General features: G+C 32.5%; 1 protein-coding gene and 1 pseudogene across 4 annotated transcripts in view; both read left to right on the top strand.

Annotated features, from left to right (window-relative positions):
• Window positions 1–5,265: 5,265 nt before the first annotated feature.
• Window positions 5,266–5,826, top strand: LOC148790270 (cell division protein FtsZ homolog 2-2, chloroplastic pseudogene; annotated as a pseudogene).
• A 10,866-nt stretch (window positions 5,827–16,692) lies between these two features.
• The window catches only part of LOC109113871 (protein ZINC INDUCED FACILITATOR-LIKE 1-like), a 90,650-nt gene continuing 84,523 nt past the window's right edge, over window positions 16,693–22,819 (top strand). The window contains exons 1-3 of one of the 4 annotated variants that reach the window (XM_019197069.2): window positions 16,693–16,853; window positions 16,962–17,148; window positions 19,019–19,059. In XM_019197069.2, coding sequence (XP_019052614.1) covers window positions 17,007–17,148; window positions 19,019–19,059 — 183 coding nt within the window. In that variant the 5' untranslated portion in view covers window positions 16,693–16,853; window positions 16,962–17,006. Of the gene's footprint in view, window positions 16,854–16,921; window positions 17,149–19,018; window positions 19,060–22,819 lie in introns of all 4 variants that reach the window. The other 3 variants (XM_088892190.1, XM_010253407.3, XM_010253409.3) reach the window with 3 other exon arrangements.

Below are 22,819 nucleotides of genomic sequence, written 5' to 3'. Positions count from 1 at the left end.
CTTTTATTTAAGTTACTTACCCGAGTAAATGCAATTACGTATTTCCTATCCATCTTCTTTTATTTCCTAGGTAAACAAGGCAATGGCCATTTTAGCCATAAAAATCTATTATTAAAAGGGGCATTTTTATCCCATTCAAGTGTTGGCAACCTTCCCCCTAGGTGGGAAAGTTTTATCCACCTAGGAGATGGGGGTAAGTGATACATATATTTTCTATATATCTACATACAGACACCTGTCATTCATTCCAATGATTTAAACAAAATGGACACATGTCAAATTCTGATTAGTTGTAGTTTAAGAAAAGAGACCACTAACACGGAGAGTGGAACTCACCACCATGCAAGAAGTGGGAAGTTCCCACTTTCAATCCTTTCCTAAAGAAAAGGAAACAATGCTATTAATTATTGTTAACTACTAAACTAATTAATTAATTCTAGCTATTGATTTCTAATAATAATTATTGTTAATTACTTCTAATTAATTAATTACTAATATTAATTATTGTTAATTACTAATTAATTACTGTTAACTACTTCTAATTAATTAATTCTAGCTATTAATTACTAATAATAATTTCTTATAATAATTACTGCTATTACTTAATTGCTGATAATAATTAATTAGTGATAATATTGCTCATTATTAATTTGGAAAATAATTTCTTATAATAATTACTACTAATACTTAATTACTGATAATTTATTATTGACAATATTGCTCATTATTAATTCAAAATGATAATTAATAAATATTTTCATAATGGTAATTAATAATTCAGAAATAATCATTTTATATTTACATTAACTGATATTAATTATTTTGAAAATAAATATTTAATGTTAATTATTTATATTATAATTATTATCAAATATTATAATTCATACATTTATATGTAATAATTAATTATATTATTATAATTAATCATATTATATTAATTAATATAATTATATTATTATTATCAATTATTATAATTAATTATTACTAATACTAATGATGATAATTATTACTTCAGGATGTTAATTAATAAGAATTTTAATAATGTTAATTATTAATTGGGATATAATTATTTTTATTATGTTAGTTCATATTAAATATTTTATAAATATATAATTAGTGTTACTTATTTACATTATTATAATTACAAGTAATTATAATTATACTATTACTATTCTCCAATAAATACTTCATTTAGTAAAAGTTAAATTATAAAACTTTTAATTATTCAATATTGTTAAACTTAAAGAATTATAAAAGCAAATATTATTTTATGAATAAACTAAAAATCGTAATTATGACAAATTAATTACTTAATAAAAATAAAAATTAAATAATAATAATAGTAGTAGTAATAATAATACTTTAATATTACTGATTTCAAATTAATAATAATAATAATAATAATCATAATAATAATAATAATAAAAATATATTTATTATTATTACTGATTTCATAATTATTAATATATTATTAATCTTCTAATAATACTGATTATTATTAAAAAAATGTTAATAGCAAATTTTAATTACTTAAAATTATTTGCTGAAATTACCTGTTTTAATTTGGACAGATAATTAATTATTAATTTTAATTTCTTAAAATTATTATTTACTGAATAATTTTTAGTCTTTGATTTAACGACCTTATTTTTGAATAATTGGTTTTTCATGTTCAATATTTGCAAAAATCCAATAATTTTTCATTTGCAATGCTAACCATTTTATTTTTCTCTTATTCAGTTTTCCAAGAGATAAAAGAATAATTTAATGATATTTACCTATTTTTATCAAATCACGTATTTATCAAGTTGTTGTCATTGATGATAACGATGATGATGAGTCAAGTTTTTGAAAGAGAGAGGTGCTAATAATAATTAATGATTTCTAATTAATTAATTAATTTCAGGTTTTAATTACTAATAATAATAACACACTAATAATAATTACTGCTAATACTTAATTACTGATATTAACTAATTATTGATAATTTTTCTCATTATTAATTCGGAGTGATAATTAATAATGATTTTCATAATGGTAATTAATAATTCAGAAATAACCATTTTATATTTATATTAACTCATTTTAATTATTTTGAAAATAATTATTTAATGTTAATTATTTATATTAGAACTAATATCAGAAATTATAATTCATACATTTATATGAAATAATTAATTTTATTATTATTATTATTATTATCAATAATTACAATTAATACTTATATTAATTAATATGATTATATTATTATTATCATGAATTATAATTAATTATTACTAATAATAATGATTTCTGATAAAAATTAATTACTGATTATAATTACTTATTGATAATTAATTCTGTAATTATAGCAATGATAATTCTTACTTCGAAATATTAATTAATTAATGATAGTTAATAAGTATTTTAATAATGATAATTATTAATTGGGATATATTCATTCTATATTTATATTAATTCATATTAATCATTTTATAAATATATAATTAGTGTTACTTATTTACACTATTATTATTATTATAAGTAATTATAATTAATACTATTATTATTCTCCAATAAATATTTTATTTAGTGAAAGTTAAATTATAAACTTTCAATTATTCATTATTGTTAAACTAAAAGAATTATAAAAGCAATTACTATTTCAGGAATTAACTAAAAATCATAATTATAACAAATTAATTACTTCATAATGAAAATAAAAATAATAATAATAATAATAATTTAATATAACTTATGTCAAAATAAATACACACATAATGAGAATGTAATATTAGTAAATAATAGTAATAATAATATACTTATTATTATTACTGATTTCATAATTATTTATATATTATTAATCTATATTACTCAATAAATACATGGAATAACAAAAATATTCAAATTACCACTAAATGAATGAACTAAAAACCTATGAGTATTCTAATTGACTTGAATTTGACACATCAACATGCCCAAAATTATAATTTCAACCTACATTTTCTATTTCTATCACCCAATTCCCATAATTCAAACATACCATTAGGTTATGTATAGGTTTCCCTACCTTTTTCGTAAAGATAAATTCTAGCAAGTCTACGTGCATCGTGCAGAATTTGACTTAAAATCCATAACCATGATTGACCAAAAGAAGTGTTGCCACCTAACTTGGAGGTGACTTCCATACTCAGGATGGTCCCATCATTCTCCTTTCTTTCATGTTTCTTTTGTTGGATGAGCCTTGGAGTCCTGATTATATTATTAGTTGATTGTAGCCATACATGATGACGGTTTGATTGTAGTCATATATTTTTCATCTCTTACTTTAGAGGATGGATGCATCTGCAAATGTTGTTTGGCATGGATTGTTTTTTTTAGCAGCTCTTTGAATGATTTTCTTTCTTCTTTGCCTCTTTGAATGGATATCATTTAAATGCTTTTTATCCATTCATATGTCCCTAAATATTAAGCAATGTTGGTGATATTGTTGTAAACATCCATCTAATTTTACTATTTCATAAATAGATTAATGATTTCAAAGTTATTGGTATTTTTTTGGGGGGTGGGTTGCTCAATAGGACATTGATTTTTTATTGTTAAATAGTAAATTTCAAATTAAATGATACTGTAGTTGCCCCTTACTTAGTTTGGGGTCATTGTCTAGATAAAACATGATATGTCTCTTAAATCAAATAAAGAGCCTACCCTAAATGTCTATTATAAATAATTAAAAAAATAAAATAATTCAAATTAAATCAAATAATTACTTGCTGAAAATTACTGGATTAAGTAAATAATAATACCAATCAATTATTTATAGAAATAATTAATAATAATAACAATCATCAAGTACTTAATTAAGTAAATAATAAAAAATGAAATAACAATCATTAGTTATCATTAATGTTTATTCAAAACATACCCCATAATAATTATCCAATACAGTAAGTAAACCTTAAATAAGAATCAATATTTATTAATTATAATACCAATCAATTATTTATAGAAATAATTAATAATAATAACAATCATCAAGTACTTAATTAAGTAAATAATAAAAAATGAAATAACAATCATTAGTTATCATTAATGTTTATTCAAAACATACCCCATAATAATTATCCAATACAGTAAGTAAACCTTAAATAAGAATCAATATTTATTAATTTATTAATAGTCATTAAAATTGTTAAGCCAAATCATTAATGTTTATTCTTAAATGCAAAATATGAATTAACAAATCTATTATATAATAATTATACTCAGTTGGAAATAATTATTTTAAGTAAATATTTAAACAATTACAAATTTAGTTATTATTATTACTATATAACAAAAATTTTAAATTAAATACTAAAATAAATTAATAATAATAATAATGGTTAAATTAAAGTAATAAACGGTTCAAGTTGAATTTAATGACCCGTAGACTGTATGAATGTCTTAAAAAATGACAGTTTATATATAGTAATAAAAAATGGTGATAAAAATCATTAATATTTATTCACACACACACACACATATATATAATTAACTTTTCCATTCTTAGTACATGGTCATTCACTAGTAAATATGAAAAAAGAAGATGGGATTCTTGGTCAATGGTAGGGGTGGATTTGAGCCGAGCCGAGCCAAATAGTACTAGGTTCGGCTCGACTCGTTTTATATTTTATAAAAATAAAAATCATTTATAAAAAAAAAATTCATTTTATATTTTAAAAATTAAGAATTATAATAATTAATAATTATAATATTTTTATTTTATATATATATACTATTTTCTTTAATTTTATTATTTATATATATATATATATTCAAGCCGGCTCACGAGCCTCATGAGCCTAGTTCTAGTAGGCTCGAACTCGGCTCGTTTAATAATCAAGCCACCAAGCTTTTCACGAGCTGAACTCGAGCAGCTCGTGAAAATCTCGACTCGTTACCACCCTTAGTCAATGAGAACCAACATCCTATTGACCAAATTTCTCCCTATCAAAATCCCAAAAAAGAACGCCCCCTTAGTTGGGTATATTTTATTCGTTTTATTTATTTTATCTATCGTTATTATCGGCAGGTCACTGAAGAAACCTTCGGAATGGAATTACTGACTTTGGGGGATTTCATTCTCTAGTCTCCGAGATTTTGGATTTCATCATTAAAGATGGCAACTCATTTAGCATGTTTTCCGTCTTCCGACACTCGAAATTCAGTGGGAGTCTTAGCTGTTCTTGGAGGAAGAGTCCTGATGAAGAATAATCGTGTAGGTAAAATCAGTTCCCTTTTTAGATGATTGATGAGAAGAAAGAATTTTTTGGTTACAGCCAGAGGATTGCTTCAAATTTGCCTCATTTTAGATGTTTTGCCAATTCCCACAACTCAAGTCCATACAACAGTAAAGATTCTTTCTTGAGTCTACACCCCGAAGTCTCGATGCTAAGAGGAGGTGAGGGAAGCGACGCAGTAACGAGTCCTAGAAAGGAAAACGCAGGTGTCAATGTTACTGAGAAATTAGGTGATTTGCCTGCTTCAAATAATTATAATGAAGCTAAAATCAAAGTCATTGGTAATAGAATGATTGAGAGTGTCATGAAGGGTGTGGAGTTCTGGATAGTTAATACAGATGTTCAAGCCATGAGAATGTCGCCCGTGTTTCCTGAGAGCCGCTTGCAAATAGGTAAAGAGCACACTAATGGTCTTGGTGCCGGTGCCGGTGCCGGTGGTAATCCAGCTATTGGCATGAATTCTGCTAAGGAGAGAAAAGAAGCAATAGAGGAGGCCCTCTATCTCTATGGTAGGAAACGTAAATGTATTTTCGTAGGAAACAATTCAAGTGGAGCCCCTTGTTGATCAGAGTCACCCTTTCAGGTCTAATTGGGATTATTTATGTAATATTAGAAGTTTTTATTTTTTAATCTTTACTATTTAGTCTTTACATTTTATCATTTACTTTTTGAATTTTTGAATGTTTCAAGTTTTTTATTTTATTTTTAGACTTTTAAGATTAATTTCTTTAATTTTGGCATTTTTTTATATTTTTCTTTATTGTTTAAATTTCCAATTATTTTTAGGAATGACTTGAATTGACCCATGGGTCAACCCTAACCCGAACAGTTAGGGTTAAGGTCTAGCATTTACTGACCCAACCCGAAGTGTCTTGACCCAACCCACTCAACCCAATTTCAGGTCTATTCCCAACATTAAATAGGGTTTATTTGTAGTCGGAATCAAAATCAAAATCTTTCAGAATCGAAATCGAAATGGTCTATTCTCATAATCTGTTTGGTTCAAACATGAACACAAAATGGGAATTGGAATAAGCTGGAATGGGATTTCATTTTCAAGGGAGGGGGAGGGAATGGCCAATGGGAGAATGTCATTCCACCAAGAATGAAAATAAGATTCTAATTCCACCAAACCAAATAGTTGGAATTGGAATGACCCATTCCGATTCAGATTTCAAACCCCTATTCCTGTGAATCAAACGGGATCTTAGTCATTGCTCCACTATTATTGATCATCTACTCATTCCATCCAATTCCAAAAAGTAGAAAAAAGAAAAAGTATAAATAACTTAAATTGTCATATTGACAAATGGTACATATCAGATATCACATTGACATGCAACGTGGGTCTTGGGCCCATTATTTGCAATTGAGTTGCTCGACATTAACATAAGGTTTTGCACTCTACATATTTACATTTGTATTCCTTTCAAACTGAGCCTCAAGGCTCAAGCCCAAATCAATGGTCCATTGTCCCATCCAATCCAAAATCAATGTGGATAGATTGGACGAACTAACAAGACATATTGGATTGAACTAATCTGGTCCAAAATATTTATTAGATTGGATTTGACCTGATCTATCCATAACAAATTTATATTGGATTGGGTTGGATAAAACCAATATCTGGTCCATTGATATAAGTTAAGAATATGTTTCAATGGACCGAGTTTGGGTTGAAACCAATCTAAATCAAATTAAATTTGAATAGATTGGACGGTTTAGACATTGAATTGAACCAGTCCAAAACATTTATTGGATTGAATTGGATCTGATCAATGGACTCACATTTGACTGGATCAGATTGGACCAAATCCAGTCCAATTGACACCCCTAGTCGCATTATAATGGATTCTGACTTCTGAGAGAAGCAGAAGCTTTGATCCACTAATCTTTGGATTGACCCACCTGATTCGTTCTCACTTATCTTCTGGCTGACTGTACCAGGCTTCTTATTGTTTAACGAAATTTGTCTTATAGGTAAAAACAAAAAAAAAAAAAGAAAAAAAGAAAAATCAGAACTGCAGAAGATAAGTGGGGCCATGGTGGTCCTGATGGTGGATGCATTTCAGCAGATTCTGTCCCTCCATTGAAATAGGCAACGCACTTGATACCCATTTTCCCACCTAATTATCTCATGACATAAATCATATGTAGATCACTAAAGTTATGCTTGGTATGAAGGAAAAGATAAGAAAACTTATACAAGTATTATAAAGGTTTTCTTACCTTTTTCCTTTTTTTCCTATTTTTGCGTTCAAACCAAAGACAGCCTAAACGTCAGCCCAAAACGAGAGAGTTGGGACCTTATTTTATGTCTTTCTCGACCTTATTTTATGTCTTTCCATGAGAGCTTGGAATAGCGAAAGTGAAATCCTTCGATCTTTATGGAAAGTAGAAGTCTGAATGTCGTTATCCTGCAACGTGTGCATGGCAAAGTTTTCCCCCACACGTAAGTCTTCAATCAATTGGATTGGTCTCTCTCTCCTGATAATTCACATCAAAGAAATTATATTTTACCTCACCCGTTCAAATGCACGTACTGAATATAATAAGATAAAGGTATAATTTGATATTATATATTAATTAAATTTAACTTTTATGACCTACAATTCGACGTAAGTATTGAATTGCAGGCTCTCTATGTATGTGTTTGATATCATTTATGTTTATTAAATAATCGTTTGTACTTTATTTATTGATAAAACTGAGAAATGCAATAATTGCAACCTTATGACAATTGGGCATGCATATAAACCAAAGTTTATATTTATTGATAAAACTGAATAAACGCTTGAAGCTTCCAAAAATAATTTCCAAGCATGCATATAAACCAAAGTTCACTTTTTTATATTTTCAATGTATGCAAAAGAACAAGAGAGAGAAAATGCTGAGATGGTGGCACCATCAAGAAAGATTTATTGAATAAACTTAAACCGTACCAAACATCACCCATAGCATTACATAGTAACGTTTATTATATATGTAAGGATAAATTTCTTAAACTACCCTTATAATTTAGCTAATTGACAAGAAAAAGACTATTTTACCTTTTATGTTTCTTCAAATTTTCAAAATAAAACAACTTAAACATGAATCTCATACTGTGTTTCCATAGAGTCCAATCAAAACTGAAATTATAGAATAATTTACTGAAAGACATGAGAGCGGAGAGGGAAGTCTGAGAACGGAGGTTGAGAGAGACCGGAGAAAGGAGGTTGGGAGAGAGAGAGAGACAGAGGCGGAGGAGGAGGTCTAAGAACGGAGAAAGGAGAGAGAGACCAGAGGCAGAGGGAGAGGTCTGAGACAAAGGCTTGAAAACGTGACTTTTGATGACGTAGGAGAGGACGATTGAAGTGGGCGACTGTGGGAAGGTACGCCTGTTCACCGTGCGGGTTTAACGATTGAAGCGCCACTTGCCGCACTAAAGCTCTCATCTACTCTATTATATACGGCAGCTACTGGGATGTTGCTGGTGATGAACAAGATCCAGCCATCGCAACTATATGGTTATTTAATTTTTAGTTTCAATCTTCACATGAACAAACTTGTTCGCTGTTTGAGAACGAGCATCAATGGAGTTGAAGGGCCTTCCCTTGTTAATATTTTGCTACAGTGTTCTTTGTTTCCTGTCAAACATCTCGATAGCAGTCGACACCATAGCTCTAAACCAAACTATTACAGGTGATCAAACCCTTGTTTCCGTAAGCCAAACCTTTGAACTTGGATTCTTCAGTCCTGGCAATTCCAGGAACCGTTACTTGGGGATATGGTACAAGAACATCCCTCTTCCTACAATAGTTTGGGTTGCAAACAGAGACAACCCGCCACTTACAGATTCCTCCGGAGTTCTAAAGATCGGAGATGATGGAAATCTTGACTCCTCAACAAGACAGGGAGCATTGTATGGTCCTCGATTTTGTCCAGAGAAGACAAGATCCCAATTTCACATCTCTTAGACTCTGGAAATCTTGTTCTAAGAGATGAGAGTGGTGATGATTCAGAAATCTATCTATGACAGAGCTTTGATTATCCGTCCGATACATTGATGCCAGGAATGAAGTTTGGATTGAACTTTAAAACTGGCGATAGCTGGTACTTAACATCCTGGAAGACCGTAGAGGACCCTTCCACGGGAGAGGTCTCTACTTTTATCGTGCATATGTGCTCCTTGGTTGGCAGCGCAGATGATTGACAGTGGAAGAAACGGACAGCGGTGGACGCGGGCAATCGGCGAGAACGAGAGAGAAATTTCTCTATTTATATTCACACACAGCCTGATTTTATATTCGATCAATCAACAACGAGTTCAACAGTTGAATGATGTCGGTGCATTTGGTTGGAGTTCTCTCTCTCTCCTTCAACCTCACCTTCCCTGTTTTTCCTCCCCTATCATGCGATTCTGCCCGCCCTTCTCTATTTTGAAAGATCCCTCGCATTGATGATTTTTTTTAGAGGAAATCCAGATTTGCTCCTCCGACCCTAGGTAAGAGAGAGAAAAATAGAGAGAAAAGATACCGGAGGTTTGAGAAGGGGTTGTGGAGGAAGGGGATAAGGGAAGGGTAATATTAGGTTTTAAAAGAAGTTTAAAAAGTGGTTTTGACGGATTAAAACCACTTTCACTCAAAGATAATGATGATGATGATGACGATGAGTGTAAATCCAATGAACCAATCAAATGAAAACTAATTAACTTAGGTGCACATCTTTTCACATTTTTATTATTTGAAGTTATATCCAGGGACATGGCTTTGTAGAGAGGAGGTTAGACATTGATAAAGTGAAAGTAATTAAAATATGTTATGCTACATTTCATGGTAAGAATATGATATTTTTTATAATTCTAAAGAAATGATTATGAGGCTTTCCCTATGATTTTTAATAGTTTTTCAAAGAATTTTGTGGAGTTTTATTCACTTATGAGATTCATCATGTGTCCCTTCTCCATTTTCTTCAAATTTTTGTTTTTCTCTTTTGTCTCTTTTCTTGTATAGGATCATTCACTTTAGTCTACTTCTCCTAAGATTGATACATCCAAGAAATAAGATTTGAAAACCTTTTTTTCAGTATAATTGTTTATATATAATATTTTACTTGTTCCAAAACTCTTTTTAAAGAAAATACTGAAAAAAAAAATCACCTAGGTGAAACCAAGAATCCCAGTCTGATTCTAACGCTTCAGGGCAAGCTCTAGGATGCTTTACTAAAAGTTTCTATGCCACAAAGGCTCTTCCCATATTCATCATAAAGTTATCTTGGGCTAAAACACTGAAGTTCTAGTGTAACTAGGATTTTTTTACCAAGGCTCCATTTGTTTTTGGGATTTTGAAGGGGAAGTTGGTCAATGGTAGGAATAGCAATGGGGCGGGGCGGGGCGGGGATGGGGAGCCTCTCCCCATTCCCCGTGATTTTTTATAATGTCAACCATTTTGTTTTTTATTTTTTTTAAAAAATAAAAATAAAATAATTAAAATTTATAATATTATTAGAAAAGATTTAAACGTATTTTTGAAAATATTAATATATAGACGTATGTGTATATATATACATATATACATATATACTAGTGGGCTGGGATCCCACGGAGTGGGAATTGCTCTCCCCATCCTCGTCTTTGTGGGTGGAAGGGCGGAATCATCCCCATCCCCGCCCCATTCAGGGCGGACTATTATGGTTCCAATTGACCAATTTGCCCATGTTCTTATTTCATAAGCATGTGAAATTCATGAAAATATTGATTTTCCCAAGTATCACTTATTCAGATAAGTGGTACCCTTCTCAAACTTGGGTAAATGGTCAAAAATGCCCCCACAAAATACATTTGCCTAAGTAAATTAAACAAAAAAAGAACATGGGTAAATGCACTTACATGAGAAATAGGTTCCTAAAAAATGAACATGGCCTAAAAGTCCCAATTCAATTAAGAATCTTCCAATATTATCTCAATGTTACCCAAGGACTTATATTGAAGTCCTAGTCTTACTGACATTCTTCCACCAAAGTCCTTATCCAATTAAGATTCTTTGCAAGTGCCCTAATTCAACAAAAATTCATAGTAATGACACTATCCTTTTGTTTGAGATTGTATATCCTTTGTTTAACATTCCTAAAGCCACAAAAACACTCCCAATTACCTAACATACAAAGTATGTCAACCGCTTATTTTAGTAGGCACCTATGGCAAATCAAAGTACTAATCATGACTCTACAACCTTAAGAATTCCTTAGGTCCAAGGACAAAGAGGAGTTTAAGTCGACATGTTGGGCTGAGTTTAAGATCAACCTAGGTTAAATCTTAAGAATTGGACCTAAGCTTGGACCAAGTTTGAGGTCAAGCCCTATCCGTCCAACCCAAGCTTAATGGGTCAAATAGTTAAGTGCATTCAAAGTCTTAGGGCTAGCAATATTGTATGGAGTAAAGTATTCGGCAGTCAAAAAATAACCAATGACCAAAAATGAGTGTGGCAATGTAAATGTTGATATAAATGAGTGAAAAAACTAAAACAAGAAAGGACAAGAACAAAAATAAAGTCATTTTAAAGAATTTAGGAGTATCTCCTATAGGTGATAAAATTAAAGAAAGTAGAAATGGTTTGTTAGAAGTTGAAGGGTTATAAGAGCTAGGGGTAGACCTAAAGGGACAAGGGTTGAAGTAGTCAGATATGATCTAATAATTTAGCAATAGATAAAACATTAACAATCCATTTGGTTCGGAGTTAGAATTGAAATCAAGGTTTTTAAAACTGAACTAGACAATGAACCGGTCAGGGGTTCGGTTCCCGGGTCAAATGGTCCGACCGTTTGAACCAAACAGATGGCCTGCTCTAACAAAAAAATAAAAACCGGCCAAACCATTGAACGATTCAAATGGTTCGAACGGTTCAACTGCCCGGGTTAGTGGTTTATTGACCAAATCAACGATTTTTGAGGAAATAACAGTTCTGGGATAAAATGGAACCGGTCAGGTTTTTTCGGTCTGATCGTCTAGTCCGGTGTAGTTTTTAAAACTATGATTGAAATCCATCAAAATTGAAATGGTATATTCTTCTCGCTCGTTTGGTTTAGATAGGAATTAGAATCAGAATTAGAATTGGAATCAACTAGAATGGATCCTCATTCCCAAGGGAGGGGGAGGGAATGGCCATTCCCTCAAATAGGGTAATGCCATTTCACCAAGAATGGGATGGGATTCTAATTCTGTCCAACCAAACTGTTTCGATTCCAAACCCCTATTCTCATGAACCAAATGAATCCTAAATAGAATGGAAGGGTGAAATAGGATTCAGGTAACTAACCCCATATAGTTGGGACAAAGCATTGATGATGATGATTGCAATAGCAACAACAACAACAACAACAACAACAACAACAACAACAATGACAACGATGACGATGACAATGATGATTTAAATCCTCATACTTTAACAATGAATAATTGGTACAATAAATAGATTGAAAAGCAAATTAGGATTTAAGTAACAATAAATACTTTGACAATGAATTGTAGGTACAATAAATAGATTGAAAATCAAATTAGGTACAATAGTAGGCTAAAATGATGATGATGATAACAATAACAACAACAACAATGATAATGATGATTATTCTAACACTCTCATCAAACCTCATACACAACCTTTAATTGGTGTTGTTTTCTTTGGTATTCGGTGCTATGCACCATTGATAACTTCCCCTGACCCCTTTTTCCCCAAAGTGCTGGTTGCTGGATTTGATTCGGCGTCAATGCTTTAATAAGCTAACACACCAACGAGTCAGCCCTCGGTTGGTTGGCTGGTTGGGAATTTGCAGCCATCTTCCTTCCATAAGGTGGGTGGATCTTTTTTGTCATCCATTGTGTTTTTTCTTCTTCATAATATATTGTGTGAGTTGACCCTATTTTTGTCTAGTTGTATTATTGTATTCCAAACATAACGGGAACAGCCAGAAAAATGAAAAATACTTAGAGATTTTTTATTCAATATGTTTCATGTTTCATAATCACTTTCAATTGATTTATTAGCAAGCAAATTTAAATAGGCTTGGATTGCCAGTTCTAAAAATAAATCAAAACGTTTAAAAACAGATTGTTTCTTAAAACAAGATTGAAACTAAAAACGTGTTCACAAATCTGATATAAAAAACATGTTTTCATTGGATTATTTAACATCATATTCCATAAAATTGTATACTTTCTATACTAAAAAATTTGTTTTTGTTTTAAAAACCATTATTTTGTTGGTTCCAATTTCCAAGACATGTATTGTTTTTTGAAACAAAATCAATTTGTTTTGCCTTTGAAAACAAAAGTAGAGTTCAATAACATGTTTTTATTTTTTTAAACATTCATGTTGCACAATGCCCCATTAGGTTTTGACATCAGATTGGTTCCATCTTCCATGTGAAGGTTCATATTCAAGGTAGGGGTTCAACTTGGGTGGACTTGGTTAATTTGAGGTTTATCCACAATTTGAATTGGACCGGCTTGAAGGCTCAGTGTAAAATGCTAACTTGCACCAATCCAAGTTGCATCCTTAGTTCAAGGTTGGTCTAGGGTTGGCCCTTAATCCTACCCAACCCATCTACATTATACCAATGTTAGTAATAGTAGTAGTAATAATATGTGTCTATTTTTTTTTTAAATTATCTAATGAATTTATGTATAATATTAGAGATTTTCCCCAAATATTTTCCACAAAATTTATGTATTTTCTCCTATTTTTTTTGCTTTTCTATATTTTTATTTTATTATTTAATTGCAAAATAAAAAGGGTTGACAAATTTGACCCAAAAGATTGAATGGTCGATCCATCACCAAATTGAAAATAATTCTTGTTTATCATACTTATTTTTATTTAATATGATTAATATAAAATATTAGATATATGCCCAATTTTTTTGATGTTTTGTATTTTTAATATTAAAAATACATAATAGTGGAGATGTTCCAAAATGTTTTCTACAAATATTTCAAAATTTTTCATTTTTTTGTGTTTTAATATTTAATTATGATGTCAAAGGCTGGCCCATTTAACATGAAAGATTAAACTAGTAACCTGCCATCAAACATGAAAACGATCCTTGTTCATCACACTTAGTTGTCTTTAATTTTATTAATTTAAAATGAGATGTGCCCAAAATTTTCTATAACATTTTTTCTGTATTTTTGTTTAATATGATGAATATAAAATATTAGAGATGTGTCTAGATGTTTCCTACACATTCTCTATAATTTTATAATTTGTGTTTTATCTTTTTTACTTTTTGTTTTTTTAATTATGACATAGAATGTTGACACATTTGATATCAAAGCTTGAATTGTTGATCCATCACCAAATAGAAAAAAGAATTTCATTTTCAGGTTGATTTTATATTTTGTATTTCATTTCTATCATCAACAAAACAATTCTTATTTATCACTTATTTTTTCTTTAGTATGATTAATACAAGATATTAGAGATGTGTCTAATTTTTTTATATATTTTTTAATTTTTATATTTATTTCTATTTCAAAATTTTATTATTTAACTATGACATTATGGGTTAGCTCATTTAACCCTAATGGCTAAATTGTTTAGCCAACACTTGAATGTAAAAATTGTTTCATTCTTGGGTCTACTTTTTAAAAAATATGTATTATATATTCTTAAAATTTATTGGATATAGAATTTATTGATGACAAAATATATATTAAATTTATGATTTAATGATAAATAACATGTATAAATTACCTTAAAAAGACTTCAAGAGAAAATTAGAAAATAATAATTCAAATTACATAGGGAGACAAATCATTAACAAATCAATATAATTGAATCCGTTGAAATTTAGAACTAATTCTTGATACCCAAGCAAGCTGGTAGAATAATAGAGTAGTAAAGTCACTTTATAACTTCTCTTTTTTCTTTTGTTTCCTAATAATGAAGAGAGAGTAGTTTAGTACTCTATCCATTCCTTACTGCTTTTTGTTCAAAGTGTTGACAATGGTGGACCGTGGATGGTGACGGACGGCTCCTAGTTATCAAACAGGGAACGACAATGGAGACCCTCATTGGCGAACACCGATGTATCCTCCATCGTCGACGGCAATATTAAACCTCCAAAGTTTGGAGCTTTCAGACCAAACGGCAACGTTGGATTGAAGTTGTAGAAAAGAGGAAATCTCTAAAACGAAAACAATGAATGGCAGTGCGATTAGATTCACAATTTAGAACCATGATTTCCACCATGGCAATGGAAGCTCGAATGGGAAGCACATTTCGCTTAGCACCCAGGTTGCGCTCAAAGAATGTGGAACACGAGGGTGGAGGGTCGAGTCACTCTGATAAGAGTTGAAATACCTCGACCGGCACTCATGACTCTCTCTCGTCTTTGTCATCATTGTCTTAAATAAAAAATAAATAGCAAAAACACAGAGCAAACAAATCGACACCGCCGTTTACCGGGAATCAACTTGAAAGCACAAAACAATTCCGCCACTTTCGTTCAAGAAAAAAGAATGAAGAATCCGAGACGCCGTGGGCATCTCCCCGTTTCTATATTGTTGACGTTGCAACTTGCCGTTAACAGTTCACCATTGCCGTTTGGACTGAAGGATTTAGTCGTTTTTGGTGCCGGTGAATGGTCGGGAGTGAAAGGTTTACCGTCGATGGTTGGTGACAATAGGGTTTACAAAATTTTAAATCGGTTGTACAGAAATTAAAAGTTTCAATTGGTTGCAAGTTCAGCCCAACTTAGCAACTATTGACGTGCCAAAATTTTATTGGAAATCCCTTCGAGTCCCCACTGGTTCCGGAATCGACCCTGATTGAATTCAATGACTATTGCTTTTGTCTTTCTTAGTAAGACAGATCTGCATTCTGACACGACAAGATTTGTCGGGTTAGTGGTGTCAGGATCACATATAGGATGTATTTAGCGGTGGAAGAAGAGGCGTGGTCTAATTTACTTCTGCGCCAGCTTCAATCTTGACTGTTTTGTACGCTAGTATATTAATGTATATAAACTGTTTGTCTCATTGACTATAACAGCCAATCGCTTTCTGTTTTTCTATGTTTAAGATTATGTGGCACTAGTTTTCTCTTTTAAGATTTCACGTAATCTTACTTTAAAAAAAATTATTGTTTTGTTTCACGTCCTGATCAAAGGGTTTTTTATTTACCAAAAAAAAAAGATCAAAGGGTTTTTAAATTGCATCTGCAAGTTTCCTGCTCCATTTGGCAGTGGGTGGGTGAACTCTGAGATTCTGTGGTGGCTATTAAGATTACAGGCATGGAACATGTGGTGGGCTCTTTTGTTGGTTTATTTTTTTATTTTTTTATTATTATTTCCTTGTTTCTTCCTTTCTTTTTAAGTGACGCATACGGTGATGAAATTATGAATGTGGGACCTTCACATTTTTTGAGCTTTCATTGTCTGACTGAAAAAGAAAAATTACTTTCGTTGTGCAGAGAAGCATGTGTAGGTTTTCGCTTTGTAAAATTATTAAAGCTTCTCTGGTGGGTCTACGGTACCTGCTTTGATGACTCTGGAGGGGCTTCACTTCTGTGAAGTCTGTAAGTAGACGCTGCCTGGGATCAGAAGTGATTATCTAGAGTAATACATGAGATTCTTGTATTTAAACTCTGTTATACATTCGTCTTTCTTGATTGTTTTTAATGCAGAATACTGTTTGAAGTTTGAACGAAGGATTGGATTTTGTAGAGAAGAAGACTGTGACGGGCTGAATTCTTGTTTGGCTTGTTTCCCATGGCGGAGAATAGAGAACCATTTCTAAAGAGATTCTACCATCAGAGTTGCCCAGGTTGTAAGATTGATCAACTTAATGACACTCGGCGAGGCATACCTTACAGGGGATTTTTCTATGTATGGATTGTGGTATTGTGCACTGGTAAGCGGTCTTATCGTTGTTATTCTTTATTAGATGCCTATTTCGATGCTTGCATGTTGATTGATCGTTGTGCTGAAATGTAATTACTAATGCATTAGCTTGGTTCTGTGTTGCTTTAGAGGTTTCATGGTCACGGTCAGTTGCTTCAGTGTTGTTGTATTAAATGTGGGGGAAGTAATACCAAGTCCCAGTAAATAACTGCTAGTGTTGAGTAAAAAAAATGGTTTAGCATGGCTGCAATTCAAAAGTGGAATCAAAGTCATACTCAAGCGAGAACTTTATAAATAAGGTAGTTCCAAATTGATTTAGAATTTGCCAGATCAATGACTAGAAATTTGTTAAGCTCAACTGAAAACATCTAAATCTTGAAACACAAAAAGCACAACTTGGGATAATTATGTACAGGAATGTAAAGTGAAAATGTGAATATATCATGAAAAGTATATTTCTTTTCAAAGATCCTACAAATCCAAGTAATCTGTCACCTCAAGAGTTCCATGTCTGGTTTCAATTAATTCTGCTAATGAATTGATTTGGTTTGATCAATTAGTTCATCTCATGGGTGAAGTAGCCTTGCTAGTTGACTTGGTTTGAATTTAAATTAGCAGATTTTGCCAACCATTTAGTCTGCAGGAAGGCTTCTGGAAGACTAATAACTAACGTGAAGTAATTGCACACTTGGAGAGCATTCTCATACCATGTGAGCAGACTGGCGTAAGACGGCCTGCCATCTTCTTTGTCCAATGAAAGATATGGACAAGGATCATTGGACACTTTTCATATTTACTAGGTGGTGCTTTGTTATTTCAGCCTTTTATTCTAGCTTGGTATAGGGAGGCATTCATCACCCATTGAGTTTGGAGGAATGCCTTTTGCCAGTTTCTGGGATGATTGTGATAACCTATTCTTTGTTCTCTCTCTCTCCCCTCCCCCCCCTTCTCTCTTAAGTTATAGCTTTTTTAAGGCTCTTCATAGTTCTCTCTAACAAGCTGTACTTGTATGTTTGTTCAATTGTCTCTTACCCATCAATAAACAATATAATAAATAATTTTTAGAAAAAAAAAATATACAAGTAAATTGATGGGAAAAATGTGAACATATATCTGAACAATGTTACTTGGCTTGTGTGAATTTGTGAGAGGGACATTAATGTTTTCTAATTGGCTTAGGTGTAGGCATTGGTCACATTATAGCCTATTTATTTTGTAGAATAATCAGAATTGGGATTTTTCTTCTTTTCCAATCAGCAGCAGAATATGATTTTATTAAGAACATGTATAGGTGATCAAAAGTATGAGTTATCTCTCCAAGAGGCCAGAAGAGGTGCCATTTAGAAAGGCCCATAACATGCATATATGGTTAGATACATATAAATGTCGGAATAAGTTTCTCCCAGTGAGATAGTCATCCAATATAACTAATCTATGCAACTCCACTTTGGAATTCATTTTAACAAGCTGTTCATGAATGGTAGGTCTCTATAACTAGGAATTACTAGCTCCATATAAGATTTCTTGATTGGGTTGTAATTAATCATTATTTTATTCTTTTGTTCAAATATGTTGTTGTGAATACAATAAAATTATCAACCAAGAAGAAGATGGTTATTTACTATCTTATGCTACCTATTTTTTTCCTCTTTTCTTGCATGGTTAATAAATTTGGGAAGCATCAAAGTGAATTTTTCAATATGGTTAGGATGAATTTCTATCCTATCATCCTTTGACAATATTGTATCAATTAATTATCCAGTAATGTATGTTTTTGCTTTCTCCATGAAATTGAAGGTAGTTCTTCTGTTTGCCTCATTATTTTCTCTGCAATGTTTCAATATCATCTCTCATTGTCCTCTTGTTATCTGCCTTTTCAGCTTTGCCGATATCATCCCTCTTTCCATACTTATACTTTATGGTATGTATAATACAACCTCAACTTGGAATTATTTTTGCATGTGCATGCTTTTGACTGGTAACTTTAAATATTGCATTGTTAAGACAGATAAAGAAGTGAATACAAATTCTTAGGTTCTCATGAAGGTGAACCAAAAGCCTGGTATAAAAAGGTATATTGTATACAACAAAATCTAATCTAATGGACATTTTCCTTTTTCATTCCTTCTCTTGCAAGGTCATGGAGTTCTCTGATCAACAAGGGGCTCCACTTGGTTGAAAGAGATCCATACTATGCGGGAATGACTAAATCTTCATGCCCCTGTGTGAATTCTAATCTAATGGCAAACTAAGAGTCTCCTTCAATAATAATCCTTTCATTGTGATGATGGACTCTCCTGGTATCTTTTCATTGCAATGTTCCTTCACTCTTAACTTTCCACAAATGCATACACCTCAGGCTAGGTAACTCCCCTCTTCCTAAGATCTAGATTTAAGTTATCTCATGATTGAAACGTAGATTGTCTAGGAATTCAAAGGTCCTATTCTGTTTGCTATCTTCCTGATCTAACTCGGCATCTTTCTCACTCTTCCAAGAAATAACTTGACAATGGTCCAGTTCCCTATCAAATGCTCTGTAGAATAGTGAAATAAGCTTACAAACTTTTCTTCTACTGGTGAAAACTGGCCATCTCCTGGTGAAGCTGATAATTTATTGCTACATTCTTTTGGTGTGAACACTTTATGACTCTTTCTGATAGGAATCGATCAGCACCCTTGAAGATTTATTCTAGAAAGAAGAAGGCTTCACAATAGGTCCTGATATGGCATAGTGATGGTACTTGGGATTTGGACTGAACTGAACACCAAGGGTATTTTTTCCATTTTATAATTTTTCTGTAGGGTCCAATAATAGGGTTTGATTGTCTAGTTATAGTTTGTTTATGTTTAAAATTTTAGAGTCATTGCATAAGTAGGATTAGAGTTATTGAGTCTTCTTTGAATTAAAATAGGATATGACAACTTAGTTTGAATCCTACTAGGATTATTGAGTCTAACAGTTTGACTCCTAAGACTATTATGAGTCTAACAGTTTGACTCCTAGGATTTTTTATGAGTTTAGAGTCTATAAATATGTATGGACGTTTTACACAAAGGCAATGAATTATATTGAGTTTTGTTTCGGCTTATGCTAGCTATGGTGAGTGATTCCCATGCCCTAGAGTGATTCTAGGCACCTTGTGAGTGATTCCAGTTATTTTCTCTCTTCTTTCTCTTCCTATTTTCTCTTTTATTCCTTCAAGAGGCCATTACAGCCATCGACAGCCATAAAACTCTGATCAAGAAGACCATTCAACATTCTCTAAGGACTAGAACTGAGCTGGTCCTACATCAGTTGGTATTAGAGCCAAGGTTATAGGCTGTTATCATCATGGCTACACGTAGTAGCAAGCTGTATAGGGGTCGGCTGACTGATACACAAAGATTCATTGATTTCTACCCTTTGTAAGAGAGTTGAAACCCTTGAAGAATAAGTAAAAGAAATTCAAGAAGATAAAGAAGAAGAAATCCAGCAAGAAGCACCTCTAATCAATGAAAGGGATGGAGGGCGAAACAATGGAGCTGTCCATGAAGATGATAATGGTGAAGATGAAGGATCTGTTAATCTTAGAGGACGGTAAAGAGCTGCAAACTGCACAAGGGTACCGCCTGCACAAGCTAATCGAACCCGAAATACCCATCAAGGGATTGATCAAGAAGCACTGCTCACAAATCTATTTAATGAGATGATGGAACAAGCTGAACATAGTGGTTATGCAGATGATATAACCAAGAAGGTAAAGGTGGATGTTTTCGATTTCAATGGAGATTTAGACTCTCAATCTTTTTCAGATTGACTAGCTACACTAGAGGAATATTTTGACTGGTATGACATGATTGATGATCAGAGGATCAGATTTGCACGTATAAAGTTTGGTGGTCATGCTAAAGTATGCTAGAGAAGGATGGAGCGACGATTGGAGAATAGAGGTGATGGTTCTATTTCTACATGGTCAGAAATGAAGAAACATTTGAGAGACAAGTACGCTGTCTGTAGTTGAATACATGCATAAATTTGATGAATTATCTATTAGATGTGATACTACTGAAAGTGAGAGGCAAAAGTTGGCTTAATTCAAGAATGGACTAAGGGCTGAAATCAAGAAAGAGATGGTAACTGCTCGAGTCTTTGACTTAGAGGATACAAAAGAAAAACAGCCTTTTGAGAAGAAAGGACTGTTTAGAAAGTTGCAAAAATTCAAAAGAAAGTAGCAGAAATCAGAGTTCAAGAGGAGAGAAGAAGAAGAAGAAGGTGGCAGCAACTTGGGTTTAGAGAGAGAGATTTTCTTAACATCATCCCTTCTCTTACTCCCTTAATTCTATTTCATTAAGTTAAACTTTATTAATTTATAGAAAAGCCCCTAGTTGGGCAGAAAATTAAAAAGACACAACATAAGAAAGAATAAAGCCCAGATTAAGGCCCATTACAACAAAGAACATAAAAGATAAAAAGGATAAATAGCCTATGGGCCATTCGGCCCATCTTCTCTACACTCCCCTTCAAGCTAAGCATAGATGTTAATCTTGCCAAGCTTGCCAGTATCATGCTGAAGTTTAGCCTTGGGAATGCCCTTGGTGAGGAAATCAGTTAACTGTCCTGCAGAGGTCATGAAAGGTAGACACACTTCTCTAGAAGTCACTCTTTCTCGAATGAAGTGTCTGCCAACTTCAATATGCTTGGTTCTGTCATGTTGCACTAGGTTGTGAGCAATGTTGATGGCGGCTTGATTATCACAGTATAACATCATTAGCTTATCATGCTCAATACCCAGTTCCTCCATCAAGGATCTATGCCACAATAGTTCAAAAACTTATGAGCCATGTCTCTGTATTCTGCTTCGGCTGAAGATCGAGCAATAACTGATTGTTTCTTGCTTCTCCAAGAGACAATATTACCTGCCACCAAGCTACAGTACCCAGAGGTAGATCTTCGGTCATCAATGTTTCCGGCCCAATTAGCATTTGTGTAGGCTTCAAGTTTCATATGGCCATGCTTAGCAAATAGAATTCCCTTTCTAGGGGAGCTCTTCAAATAACACAGAATCCGCTCTATTGTTGCCATGTGAGTATCCCTGGGAGCATGCATGAACTGACTGATGCAACTGATAGCATATGCAATGTCTAGCCGAGTCATGCATAGATAAATAAGTTCTCCAAGTAGTCTCTGGAAGACTCCCTTATCTTCTAACAATATTCCATCTGGAGCAGAGAGTTTATGGCTCATAACGATAGGAGTAGCAATTGGTCTAGCACCCATCTTCCCTGTTTCAGAGAGCAAATCAAGAACATACTTTCTCTAAGAGATAAGGATCCCATCCTTGGATCTAGCAACTTCTATGCCAAGAAAGTATCTCAATTCCCCCAGATCTTTGATCTCAAATTCTGTATGAAGGAAAGATTTGAGATCATTAATCCCCGAGACATCATTACCAGTCACAACAATATCATCAACATACACAATCAGGTAAATGGCCAAGGATCCTCTGCTCTTCACAAAGAGGGTATGATCAGACAGTGTCTGTACATAGCCAAAGCTAACAAGGGCAGCCCTAAACCTTTCAAACCATGCTCTAGGGGACTGTTTGAGTCCATAAAGAGATCTCTTCAGCCTGTAGGCCTTTCCTTTCATATTTGTTTCATACATCCCTGGAGGAAGAGACATATAGACCTCTTCATGTAAC

This window comes from Nelumbo nucifera, chromosome 7 (genome assembly GCF_055504915.1).
Source record: "Nelumbo nucifera cultivar China Antique chromosome 7, China Antique-T2T, whole genome shotgun sequence".
Classification (NCBI taxonomy): Eukaryota; Viridiplantae; Streptophyta; class Magnoliopsida; order Proteales; family Nelumbonaceae; genus Nelumbo; species Nelumbo nucifera.
This window is presented reverse-complemented; position numbering and strand designations above follow the sequence as displayed.